At 47.1% G+C, this 14114-nt stretch overlaps 1 protein-coding gene across 1 annotated transcript in view; it reads right to left on the reverse strand.

The window, feature by feature from the left end:
* Positions 1-8762, reverse strand: part of LOC139409831 (alpha-N-acetylneuraminate alpha-2,8-sialyltransferase ST8SIA3-like) — a 55982-nt gene extending 47220 nt beyond the window's left edge. The window contains exons 1-4 of the mRNA XM_071155217.1: positions 8599-8762; positions 5913-5975; positions 2762-2884; positions 588-1145 (exon numbers count right to left, since the gene is read on the reverse strand). Of these exons, the coding sequence (XP_071011318.1) occupies positions 588-1145; positions 2762-2884; positions 5913-5975; positions 8599-8762 (908 nt within the window). The remainder of the gene's footprint in view (positions 1-587; positions 1146-2761; positions 2885-5912; positions 5976-8598) is intronic.
* Positions 8763-14114: the final 5352 nt, after the last annotated feature.

Here is a 14114-nt window from a genome sequence, read left to right on the forward strand (position 1 = left end):
AGGAAAATACAATTGGACAGTTAAGGGTCTTTAAGAGTCTCTTAAACGGAGTAATCCTGCCCGAGCAGGTTACTTTAATGGGATTGAGGGAGATTACAGCACAACCAGGCCGTGTCCCAGATGGCACCCTATTCCCTACGTGGTGCACTACCGTTGACAAGGGCACGTAGGGCCCATAGGGCTCTGGTCAAAAGTAGTGCACTACGTAGGGAATAGGGTACCATCTGGGATGCAAACCCAGTCTTTTATGAAATTAAACTCAGACACACTCGCAGATAGATCTCTCTCTGTTCCAGACTCATTCACAGACAGACTCATTAACAGACAGATCTCTCTCTGTTCCAGACCCATTCACAGATAGATCTCTCTCTGTTCCAGACCCATTCACAGATAGATCTCTCTCTGTCCAATACTATGTCGATTGTGTCCAGTTGTGATTCTATGTAACTTGTGAGCAGTGAAAAATATTTTCCTCTTGAAGGACAATAACATCATCAACCAATCAATCAATCAATCAAATCAATCAATCAAATCAATCAATCAATTAACTATACATCAATCAATCAGTCAGTTGTATCCAGTGTTACCTGTTGACGTATTGCATGATGTTGCCAGGCCAGGCAAGCTGAACCTTCAGCTGTCCTCTGTGCTCAACAAAGAAGTCGACCAGTGTCCTGGTCACCGTGGCCGAGGTATGGAAGAAGAAGGCAGGGATCCAGAGTATGGCCCTGTCCAGCTTCTTCAGACTCAGGAAGAAGTTGTTCCTGTCTTGGATGGTCAGCAGGTTGTTGTAGTACTTCTCCAGGATGCTGGGGTTAAAGGTCGTGAGGTTGGTCCTCCGCCCCACGTCCCGGCGGAAGATCTCAGTGGGAGCGAAGTTGCAGCGGAAGACGAAGTCGAACTTCTCGATCTCGGGGCCGCAGCGACTCCCTGTGAGGATGCCGCTGTTCCCCACCACGGCGCACACATTGTAGTGTTTGTTGACGATGGGGGAGGCCTCGGGAAGCAGGGACTTGAAGTTCTCTCCGATAGAGAACACGTACTTGTGGCTGGAATAGTCATAGTGCATCAGCTGACCCACGCGCACACTGCTCCGGGTCAGGGTGAAGTTGTGGGCGATGTCGATGTGCTGAGAGATCTCTTTTCTGGAAGAGATGGGAAGAGATGGGGAGATCAGACAATGGAACCCCATTTCCTATTCAAGGCCGATTGGGCCCTGGTCAAAAGTAGTGCACTATATAGGGAATAGGGTTCTATAGGGCTCTGGTCTAAAGTAGTGCACTATATAGGGAATAGGGTTCTATAGGGCTCTGGTCTAAAGTAGTGCACTATATAGGGAATAGGGTTCTATAGGGCTCTGGTCAAAAGTAGTGCACTATATAGGGAATAGGGTTCTATAGGGCTCTGGTCTAAAGTAGTGCACTATATAGGGAATAGGGTTCTATAGGGCTCTGGTCTAAAGTAGTGCACTATATAGGGAATAGGGTTCTATAGGGCTCTGGTCTAAAGTAGTGCACTATATAGGGAATAGGGTTCTATAGGGCTCTGGTCTAAAGTAGTGCACTATATAGGGAATAGGGTTCTATAGGGCTCTGGTCTAAAGTAGTGCACTATATAGGGAATAGGGTTCTATAGGGCTCTGGTCTAAAGTAGTGCACTATATAGGGAATAGGGTTCTATAGGGCTCTGGTCTAAAGTAGTGCACTATATAGGGAATAGGGTTCTATAGGGCTCTGGTCTAAAGTAGTGCACTATATAGGGAATAGGGTTCTATAGGGCTCTGGTCAAAAGTAGTGCACTATATAGGGAATAGGGTTTTATAGGGCTCTGGTCTAAAGTAGTGCACTATATAGGGAAAATAGGGTTCTATAGGGCTCTGGTCTAAAGTAGTGCACTATATAGGGAATAGGGTTCTATAGGGCTCTGGTCTAAAGTAGTGCACTATATAGGGAATAGGGTTCTATAGGGCTCTGGTCAAAAGTAGTGCACTATATAGGGAATAGGGTTCTATAGGGCTCTGGTCTAAAGTAGTGCACTATATAGGGAATAGGGTGCCAAATGGGATGCACACTTATTATAAATATTGTAAATATACACCCCATAAATTAGCAGACCTGTGTTGAAATACTATTTTAAATATTTAGATTACTTTCACATTTCGAAGTAAGTATTTGTAAAAAGAATAAAAAATAAAATGTAGAATGTATTTGGAAATACATTTGGAAAGTATTGGAATGTATTTGGAAATACCCAAATACACAAGAGTGTTTTTCCAAATACAAATATTGAAATACTTCCTGAATTTGAACCTAGGTCTGTTTGGGCCCTACGGGTACTTGAAATGGAAAACAGTTTCAAATAGCCAAAATTACGATTAGTTGATTCAGTTACATTATTTGAAAACACTCAAATACACAGAAAATAAGTATTTCTGTTTTGTTGGTTGATTGAAAAACAAGAAAACTTAATAAAACTTTAAATGAATACTTGAATACGCAGTCATTTGAATCCAGCTCAGTGTCTGGTTTAAATCATCTTGGCACCAAAATCAGAACCAAACCAGCTACTAATATTTTACTATTAAGGCTGTCACCAGAGACTATGTCTGGCCCGGGTCATGTTCATTAGGCACAAAGCATTTTGAAACGTGGAGGGTACAACCTGAATGTGTCCAATAACAACAGTTATCTGTTGTAAAAGTTTTGCAACGTTAGTGCTTACTGAACAGCACCCAGATGTATCCCTTATAGGCTAACTTTACCTCTGTTCTGTGAACGCCGTTCTGTTATAGCGCCATTTGGAGGCGTTCTCCTGCAGGCCCTCGTTCAGGGCCTTGGTCAGAGGGGTGAAGGCCGGGTCCAGGTACTTCATGGCCAGCTGAGACCTGTTGTAACAGAGACATTGGTACACACTAGAGAAGGCTTGGACCAAAATGTTAGTGTCTTCCTGTAACTTGTCTATTTTTCCCATGCTACTGCAACTCCAAAGACAGAAAAAATAAAATTGCGAAAGGAATATTTGTTTTCTGATTTGCAAAAGGAATATTCTGTAGTTTGTTTATTAAGTGTAAGAAGAACCAACCTCCTTTTTTTGACAGAGACAACCACAGAAACAGTGTGTTGTGTCCATTAGGAAGGGAAGGGAGGCCGGCCCAGTTGGTTCTGATGTTACTGATAGGTGGGAAGCTGGTAGAAGCAGGGCCTGATCAGCGTCTAACACCCTCTCCTCCACCCTCCTCTCCTCTCCTCCACCCTCCTCTCCTCTCCTCCACCCTCCTCTCCTCTCCTCCATCCTCCTCTCCTCTCCTCTCCTCCACCCTCCTCTCCTCCACCCTCCTCTCCTCTCCTCCACCCTCCTCTCCTCCACTCTCCTCTCCTCTCCTCCACCCTCCTCTCCTCTCCTCCACCCTCCTCTCCTCTACCCTCCTCTCCTCCACCCTCCTCTCCTCTCCTCCACCCTCCTCTCCTCTCCTCCACCCTCCTCTCCTCTCCTCCACCCTCCTAGGCAACAGCGACAAGGTTCTAGTTTCAATTACAGACTCTTTTGGCAACTTCTGAAAAAAATTATAAGGGAAAAAATTAGTTGTCTGTATTCAACGAATCACGAGGTTGATCTGCCAGAACGTTACAATTCAAAACCAATGTTTGCAGGCAAAACCTTTGCAGTGTTTTTTTCAAAAACTTTTAGTTAACTAGGCAAGTCAGTTAAGAACAAACTCTTATTTACAATGACAGCCTAGGAACAGTGGGTTAACTGCCTTGTTCAGTGGCAGAATGACAGATTTCAACAACCAGCTTGGGGATTCGATCTAGCAACCTTCCCGGTTACCGGCCCAAAGCTCTAACCACTAGGCTACCTACCGCCCCTACACTCTAACCACTAGGCTACCTACCGCCCCTACACTCTAACCACTAGGCTACCTACCGCTCCTACACTCTAACCACTAGGCTACCTACCGCTCCTACCCTCTAACCACTAGGCTACCGACCGCCCCTACACTCTAACCACTAGGCTACCTACCGCCCCTACACTCTAACCACTAGGCTACCTACCGCTTCCACCCTCATTACCATCCTCCTCTCCACCATCCTGCTCCTCTCCTCCACCCTCCTCTCCTCTCTTCCACTCTCATTACCATCCTCCTCTCCTCCACCCTCCTCTCCTCTCTTCTACCCTCATCACCATCCTCCTCTCCTCCACCCTCCTCTCCTCTCTTCCACCATCATCACCATCCTCCTCTCCTCCACCCTCCTCTCCTCTCTTCCACCCTCATCGCCATCCTCCTCTCCTCCACCCTCCTCTCCTCTCTTCCACCCTCATCACCATCCTCGTCTCCTCCACCCTCCTCTCCTCTCTTCTACCCTCATTACCATCCTCCTCTCCTCCACCCTCCTCTCCTCTCTTCTACCCTCATCACCATCCTCCTCTCCTCCACCCTCCTCTCCTCTCTTCCACCATCATCACCATCCTCCTCTCCTCCACCCTCCTCTCCTCTCTTCCACCCTCATCGCCATCCTCCTCTCCTCCACCCTCCTCTCCTCTCTTCCACCCTCATCACCATCCTCCTCTCCTCCACCCTCCTCTCCTCTCTTCCACCCTCATCACCATCCTCCTCTCCTCCACCCTCCTCTCCTCTCTTCTACCCTCATCACCATCCTCCTCTCCTCCACCCTCCTCTCCTCTCTTCCACCCTCATCACCATCCTCCTCTCCTCCACCCTCCTCTCCTCTCTTCCACCCTCATCGCCATCCTCCTCTCCTCCACCCTCCTCTCCTCTCTTCCACCCTCATCACCATCCTCCTCTCCTCCACCCTCCTCTCCTCTCTTCCACCCTCATCACCATCCTCCTCTCCTCCACCCTCCTCTCATCTCTTCCACCCTCATCACCATCCTCCTCTCCTCCACCCTCCTCCTCTCTTCCACCCTCATCACCATCCTCCTCTCCTCCACCCTCCTCCTCTCTTCCACCCTCATCACCATCCTCCTCTCCTCCACCCTCCTCTCCTCTCTTCCACCCTCATCACCATCCTCCTCTCCTCCACCCTCCTTCCTCTCCTCCACCCTCCACTCCTCTCTTCCACCCTCATCACCATCCTCCTCTCCACCATCCTGCTCCTCTCCTCCACCCTCCTCTCCTCTCTTCCACCCTCATTACCACCCTCCTCTCCTCTCTTCCACCCTCTCCACCACCTTCCTATCCTCTCCTTTCCTCTCCTCCACCCTCACCAACCTCCTCTCCTCCACCCTCCTTTCCTCTCCTCCACCCTCCTCTTCTCTCATCCCCTTCACCCTCCCCACCATCCTCTCCTTCACCCTCCCCACCCTCCTCCTCTCCTTCACCCTCATCACTCAACTCCACCCACTTCCTCTCCTTGTTCCACAACTCCTGTCACTCAATTTCCTAATAAAGTAATTAACTAGCTCTGTAAAGAACTATAGTTCCATTGTTATGTTTCCCATTATAAAGTGGTAGCTAGCTGTGATTCTATTTTATTGCAGTGTTATTATTAGACTCATGCAATGGGACATTATTACCCAATTCACACAATGGTGCTGACTGGAAACCGTACTGTGCTGGCTTGCCCAGTACGGCACGGCTTGGGTCAGCAGTGTGAAAAGGGTATGATGCCTGCCTGCTCCTCTAACTGACCTGTTGACTGGTCAACAGGTAACAAGGCTAGCAATAGCATTAGCATGTAGGCTAGATAGCTAGCAAGCACTGCCATTATTAGTTTTAAGGGGAGGATAGCATCATGCACTGCCTGGTTGTGTCCCAACTGGCACCCTATTCCCTTTGGGGGCTCTGGTCAAAAGTAGTGCACTATATAGGGAATAGGGTGCCAGTTTAGGGGGCACACACGGTGTAGCCTACACTGGCAGTCTATAATTAACTTCTTTAACCATTAGGCCACCTGATGTCAATTGGTTGCATGACGTCCTGATGGTACCGTACTTGTGAAGGGATTGGACCGTGGCTGTTGGGATAAAACATTGAGTGTTATGATGATGATGTTATGATTGTGGAGGGGGGGTGGTACTTTTAAAAATACATTATGGGTGTGTTCCAAATGGAACCATATTCCCTGTAAGGATCCCATCAATAGTAGTGCACTATGTAGGGAATAGAATGCCATTTGGGATGCAAGCCCATATAATTTATTCATATATACGGTACCGGTCAAAAGTTTGGACACACCTACTCATTCCAGGGTTTTTCTTTATTTTTACTATTTTCTAAAATGTAGAATAATAGTGAAGACATCAAAACTATGAAATATCACATATGGAGTCATGTAGTAACCAAAAAAGTGTTACACAAATCAAAATATATTTTATATTTGAGATTCTTCAAATTAGCCACCTTTTTTCTTGATGACAGCATGCACACTCTTGGCATTATCTCAACCAGCTTCATGAGGTAGTCACCTGGAATGCATTTCAATTAACAGGTGTGCCTTCTTAAAAGTTCATTTGTGGAATTTATATTCTTAATGCATTTGAGCCAATCAGTTGTGTTGTGACATGTTAGGGGTGGTATACAGAAGACAGCCCTATTTGGTAAAAGACCAAGTCCATATTATGGCAAGAACAGCTCAAATAAGCAAAGAGAAACAACAGTCCATCATCACTTTAAGACATGAGTCAGTCAACCCGGAAAATTTCAAGAACTTGGAAAGTTTCTTCAAGTGCAGTCGCAAAAACCAACAAGCGCTATAATGAAACTGGCTCTCATGAGGACCGCCACAGGAAAGGAAGACCCAGAGTTACCTCTGCTGCAGAGGATAAGTTCATTAGAGTTACCAGCCTCAGAAATTGCAGCCCAAATAAATGTTTCACAGAGTTCAAGTAACAGACACATCTCAACATCAACTGTTCAGAGGAGACTGTGTGAATCAGGCCTTCGTGGTCGAATTGCTGCAAAGAAACCACTACTAAAGGACACCAATAAGAAGAGACTTGCTTGGACCAAGAAACACGAGCAATGGACATTAGAATTCTGTCCTTTGGTCTGATGAGTCCAAATGTGAGATTTTTGGTTCCAACTGCCGTGTCTTTGTGAGATGCAGAGTAGATTAACAGATTATCTCTGCATGTGTGATTCCCACCGTGAAGCATGGAGGAGGAGGTGTGATGGTGCTTTGCTGGTGACACTGACAGTGATTTATTTAGAATTCAAGGCACTCTTAACCAGCATGGCTACCACAGCATTCTGCAGTGATACTCCATCCCATCTGGTTTGTGCTTAGTGGGACATTTGTTTTTCAACAGGGCAATGACCCAACACACCTCCAGGCTGTGTAAGGGCTATTTGACCAAGAAGGAGAGTGACGGAGTGCTGCATCAGATGACCTGGCCTCCACAATGACCCGACCTCAACCCAATTGAGATAGTTTGGGATGAGTTGGACCGCAGAGTGAAGGAAAAGCACCTAACAAGTTCTCAGCATATGTGGGAACTCCTTCAACACTGTTGAAAAAGTATTCCAGGTGATGCTGGTTGAGAGAATGCCAAGAGTGTGTAAAGCTGCCATCGAGGCAAAGGGTGGCTACTTTGAAGAATCTAAAATATTTATTTAAAACTTTTTTTGTTTGGTACTACATGATTCCATATGTGTTATGGCATAGTGTTGATATCTTCACTATTATTCTACAATGTAGAAAATAGTTTTAAAAAAGAAAGAAAAACCCTTGAATGAGTAGGTGTGTCCAAACTTTTGACTTGTACTATACATATAGGAACTGTAGCCAAATCATTGATGTTGAGGATTCCCTTCACAGTAGCCTAATTATTTTCAAAACAAGACAGATTATGGTGAGGGAGGTTACTGGGTGGAATGGCTAGATTTATGTATGTCCCCTGAAGTGAATTTCTCATTGCTGCAAAATGGCTCCCTCCTTCCCTCCCTCTCCACATAACCTTGGCTTCCTGCAACAAAGGAAGGAATGATTACAGGGTGGAAATGAATCTACCGCCACTTGTAAATCAGAACCAAGGACAGCTCCCTCGAGTTGGAGAATACAAACCAGCCAGTGCTAACATCAGCACGAGACGTTGAACATGCGCTGTGCTTCTTCTTCCTGACGAAGTCGGGATTAAATGATGCTATATTTTCGACGGGTGGGCAGGATTGTTGTTGTAGGTTAGACTATTCATTCATTCGACTGAGATTCGACTTGATATCAGGTGAATAAAAAAATTAAAAAACGGACAGTCTGTAATTCACTAAATCAATAATCGTGGGAAAATGTGGATGTGTTGATTGTTTATATAACCTTCGATTATGACGAGAGAACCGACAGAGGCGTTAGATTTCTACTGTGACAAGTGCAGGCCTTTTTGGTTTGTGGTGTAGCCTACTAGCTATCTACGACATAAACCTCCCTAATATGAAAACCTCTGGTTTGAGAATCAGTGCACCCCCCAAACTGCTATTCTCTTATTAAAAATGTACCTTTATAGGCTGCATGATAATAAAGACAGGTATATATGTATATCGTGCGAAGAATGTAGCTGTCAAATCATGCACAGTTCAATAAACTATACCCACATGTACTAGTAACCCTACGCATTTATATTACGACATCTTGCATAACTTACCGAAATCCCGCATGGAACATATACATCCGAGGCCCACCTGAATTTGCATATTTGGGTGTCATGAAGAGAAAATCTTTTTTTATTGACACGTAGCTGATCAATGAGAGTATGAGCAGAGCGACACTGAACATCATCAAACCCAGGACGCTCGCTATGCGGACCATCTTGGGGTGTTGACATCCCCGTCTGTGCAACGACAAGGGCAGCTGTTGTTACGCTTTCAGCGGAGAAGAGACACGTTTCGGGAGAAAGAGGACACGGTCCGCTAGCTTGACATATTATATTACATAAGTAGGGAGGCAGAGAGAAATGCCAGCTGGTTCTTGTTTTGAAGGTATGTCTCTGGGCTCAGAGCGGTTCTCATTCTCACTGTGCACCGGTCCTGTCCGGCTCGTGCCATTCCGTTCCCTCGCGGCGAAGATTGATGCGGTGCGAATAATGGCGCCAGGGAGGTGCATGTATCTCGAATCTAATTAATTAACCGTACCGGATGCTTAAAGGAGCAGCTAACCTATAGCGGAAATCAAATATATAAACAACGGCGTTAGGTCCCAGTGTCGACGCGGAGTCTCCCTTCGGGCTATCTCAAAGGGTGATTTAGCCTACACGCCGCTTTTACAAACCAGCATGGATTCGGTCCTGTTCAGCCTGCATTACATTTTATCCTGCTTCCTAGAGATGTATGGGAACATAGGTCAGGGAGCATGTGAAGTAGAGCGATTGATTAGCGGACTGTCCTTAAAAGTATTTTATTTTTTAAATAATACACCCCCAACACATGTTGTTTTGCTTTGATTGTGTCAAAGTCGTTCAGAGGGGTATCATGTGTGACAATGTATGAACATGTTATGTATGCTGTCAGTCATGATCGTTTATTGTAGGCTAAACACCGAGGCACGTTAGGAGTGAGGCGGTACACTGTATACTACAGAGTTGTTATCAAGGGGGATTGTTTGTCCATTAGAACTAGAGCGACAAGTCAGCCCTGCCTCTGTCATATTGCTTATTGTGTCGCTGAAACACACACACACACACACACACACACACACACACACACACACACACACACACACACACACACACACACTGTAAAAAGCTTTTCCATATGACACTAAACTGCATTCCTTACATGTCTGGGATTCCCCTGTATGTTCCTCTGTTTCCTATAGTATAGATAGACCCCCTGTATGTTCCTCTGTTTCCTATAGTATAGATAGACCCCCTGTATGTTCCTCTGTTTCCTATAGTATAGATAGACCCCCTGAGAAGAGTGGCCTCTTCTCTCTGTAATGGGCAGTGACATTTCAGAGATGACATTTCCACGTCTATCAGTTCCAGAGGTCACCCCCCCTCACTTCACCCCCTCTTCTTCTCAACTCACCCCTCTCCTCTTCCTCTCACCCCTGTCCTCTTCCTCTCACCTCACACATCTCCGCTTCCTCTAACCTCTCCTCTCCTCTCTCTCTCCTAACTCTTCTCTTTCTCTCTCTCTCTCTCTCTCTCTCTCCCTCTCTCTCTCCTCTCCTAACTCCTCTTCTCTTTCCTTTCCTCTCTCTCTCTCTCTCTCTCTCTCTCTCGCTCTCTCTCTCTCTCCTCTCCTAACTCCTCTTCTCTTTCCTCTCTCTCTCTCCTCTCCTAACTCCTCTTCTCTTTCCTCTCTCTCTCTCTCTCTCTCCTAACTCCTCTCTCTCTCTCTCTCTCTCCTCTCCTCTCCTCTCCTAACTCCTCTTCTCTCTCCTCTCCCTCTCTCTCTTCTCCTCTCCTCACTCTTCTCTCTCCTAACTCCTCTTCTCTCTCCTAACTCTCTCTCTCTCTCTCTCTCTCTCTCCTCTCCTCTTTCCTCTCAATCAGAGATGGGAGTGATCACCAGGGTTGGCTATATTAGGCGTTAGAGGGCTATCTCTCTGTCTGTCCATACTCGGCTGCTCCTGTCACATGGACTCTGTGCTCAATGGGCCAGAAGAAGAGGCTCCATGAATCGTCCATTAGCCCAGTTGGGTTTATAACCTGGCCAAATGGCTTCAAACTGCTTTCCAGCCAAATTGGCAACAACACACATCACCATTTTTTTTTTTTTTTTTCAGCCCTCTGTAGTCAGTGTCTGTGTCCCAAATGGCATCATATTCTCTATATAGTGTACTACAACCCCATTGGCTATGATCAAAATGAATGCACTAAATTGGGAATAGTGTGCCTTTATAGACGCAAACAGTGTGTTGCATTCTGAATGGGGTGATGGATTGACAGGGAATGAGTCAAGGGACACTCATGGAGTTGCAAAGTAGTACATTTGCATGTCATTCCATGCCACATACAGATTTAAGTTTGCTACAGTAGTAAAATAATCCAGCAGCAACAGGAAATGTGAATTATAATTAATGGATATTTCTGTCAAATCTGAAATTTCGAAGTGGAAATTACAATTAACAATTATCCTGCAACAGGGTGATCAAATTAAGGAGGTGGTGGAGGAGGAGGTGGTGGAGAGGGAGGAGGAGGGGGAGGAGGTGGTGGAGGAGGAGGAAGACGGGGGGGAGGAGGAGGAGATGGTGGAGGAGGGGGAGGAGATGGTGGAGGAGGGGGAGGAGATGGTGGTGGAGGAGGAGGAGGGGGTGGTGGAGGAGGAGGAGGAGGTGGAGGAGGAGGAGGTGGTGGAGGGGGAGGAGGAGGGGGAGGAGATGGTGGAGGAGGAGGAGGAGGATGATGGGGGAGGAGGAGGAGGAGGGGGAGGAGATGGTGGAGGAGGAGGAGGAGGAGGAGGAGAAGGGGGAGGAGGAGGAGGAGGAGATGGTTGTGGAAGAGGTAGAAGGAAGAGGTAAAAGGAGGTGGTGGAGGAGGAGGTGGTGGAGGAAGAGGTGGTGGTGGTGGAGGAGGTGGTGAAGGTGGTGAAGGGGGAGGTAGAGGAGGAGGTGGTGGAGGGGTTGGAGGAGGTGGAGGAAGAGGAGGTGGTGGAGGGGGAGGTAGGAGGAGGTGGAGGAGTTAGAATGAGGTGTTGGAGGAGTAGGGGGAGGTGGAGGAGTTAGAACGAGGTGTTGGAGGAGTAGGGGGAGGTGGAGGAGTTTGAACGAGGTGGTGGAGGAGGAGAAGGAAGTGGAGGAGGTAGGGGAGGATGGTGGAGGTTGAGGAGGAGGTGGAGGTGGTGGTGGAGGAGTTAGAACGAGGTGTTGGAGGATGAGGGTATCTCTCTCTCTCTCTCTCTCTCTCTCTCTCTCCCCCCTCTCTCTCTAACCCTCCCTCCCTCCCTCCCTCTTCCTCTCTCTCATATATATATATATATATATATCAAATAATTGCCCTGTCCCACTGAATGATGGCTTAGAAAAATAGTTGCTGTTTTGCATGTCTTAATTGGTTTCACCACTTGAAATCATGTGCTTGATGATGGCTGAGGGAGTGGTGGCCAGGTGGCTAGCAGCAGTGACTGGGATGGATCATGGGCTCTATCTCACTATCTCAATTAGTTTTTCTGTGATTCCTTACATCCTATCTCCTCAATTCCTTCTCAATCGTATTGGAGGAGACATTTGATAATTTCTACTCCCGGGCAGGGCTATGGTACCTTCCTATTCCTAGGAGTGAATGGAGTTTCATACAGTGCTTTGTTATTTCATGAATAGACAGCAGCCCGTATCGTCTTAGACGGGAGTGTGGCATCAGTCATGGTTTAGAGGTGGACAGCTGGAATGGACTGAGTTATGAGGCAGAGAGAGGAGGAGAGGAGAGGCCGCTGGACAGGGCGTTGATCTGGCCAATCTAGGGCTAAATACTGGCTATTTGTGACGGGACTGGGCTAAGATGAGGACAGGGCTAAGATGAGGACAGGGCTAAGATGAGGACAGGGCTAAGATAAGGATATGGCTAAGATAAGGATTTGACTAAGATGAGGACATGGCTAGGATGAGGACAGGACTAAGATGAGGACAGGGCTAAGATGAGGACAGGGCTAGGATGAGGACAGGGCTAAGATGAGGACAGGGCTAAGATAAGGATATGGCTAAGATAAGGATATGGCTAAGATAAGGATATGGCTAAGATGAGGACAGGGCTAAGATGAGGACATGGCTAGGATGAGTACTGGGCTAAAATGAGGACAGGGCTAAGATGAGGACATGGCTAGGATGAAGACTGGGCTAAAATGAGGACAGGGCTAAGATGAGGACAGGGCTAAGATGAGGACATGGCTAGGATGAGGACTGGGCTAAAATGAGGACAGGGCTAAGATGAGGACAGGGATAAGATGAGGACAGGGCTAAGATGAGGACATGGCTAGGATGAGGACTGGGCTAAAATGAGGACAGGGCTAAGATGAGGACAGGGCTAAGATGAGGACATGGCTAGGATGAGGACTGGGCTAAAATGAGGACAGGGCTAAGATGAGGACAGGGCTAAGATAAGGATATGGCTAAGATGAGGACATGACTAAGATGAGGACATGGCTAAGATGAGGACATAGCTAAGATGAGGACATGGCTAAGATGAGGACAGGGCTAAGATGAGGATATGGCTAAGATAAGGATATTGCTAAGATGAGGATATGGCTAAGATGAGGACAGGGCTAAGATGAGGACAGGGCTAAGATGAGGACATGGCTAAGATGAGGACATGGCTAAGATGAGGACATGGCTAAGATGAGGACAGGGCTAAGATGAGGACAGGGCTAAGATAAGGACAGGGCTAAGATGAGGACAGGGCTAAGATAAGGACAGGGGTAAGATAAGGACAGGGCTAAGATAAGGACAGGGCTAAGATAAGGACAGGGCTAAGATGAGGACAGGGCTAAGATAAGGACAGGGCTAAGATGAGGACAGGGCTAAGAGGAGGACAGTGCTAAGATGAGGACAGGGCTAAGATAAGGACAGGGCTAAAATGAGGACAGGGCTGGGGTAGGTGGGGGTGGGTGGTCGTACAAGGGGACAGCGAGCGGAGTGGATGTACCGACCGGCTGGCCGCGCCAGGCCAACTGAGAGGGGAGCTGCGGTTGCCTAGCAACGTGCTGACCAAGGGGAGCGGTGCCCTGATTACGGTCACTCCGGATCAATTTCCGCGTGCGTAGAGCTGACCAGTATCAATCACCCTGACTCACAGAGGGGAAAACTCATTCATTAGATGAGTCTGGGGGCCGGTGACGGGGAGAAAAGAGAAAGAAACAATGGGGGGGGGGGGGGGGGGGGGGGGGGAATGAGTTCACGGCAGCGTAGTGCAGGAGTGGTTTAACACTGACCAAAATGCATAAATCTCCAGGGGGGGGGGGGGGGGGGCAGTTTTACATTTAGTTGTTGTCAGTGTCACTTTGGGACTAAGATTGATGTAAATACAGCACAACAGTATTTTTTGTTGTTGTTTGTTGTTTGTTTGTTTTCTTTTCAGTGATAATTCTGAGTGTATGCCCAACTGTAGAGTCCTTTCAGAACGTTTTATTAATGAGGAAATCATAGACGTTGGCACAATAATGCACAATAATATAACGTAGCAAATTGAAGGGGCAATCCCCCAAACATCGTATTACACCTTTATGG

Source organism: Oncorhynchus clarkii, chromosome 5, assembly GCF_045791955.1.
Source record: "Oncorhynchus clarkii lewisi isolate Uvic-CL-2024 chromosome 5, UVic_Ocla_1.0, whole genome shotgun sequence".
Lineage (NCBI taxonomy): Eukaryota > Metazoa > Chordata > Actinopteri > Salmoniformes > Salmonidae > Oncorhynchus > Oncorhynchus clarkii.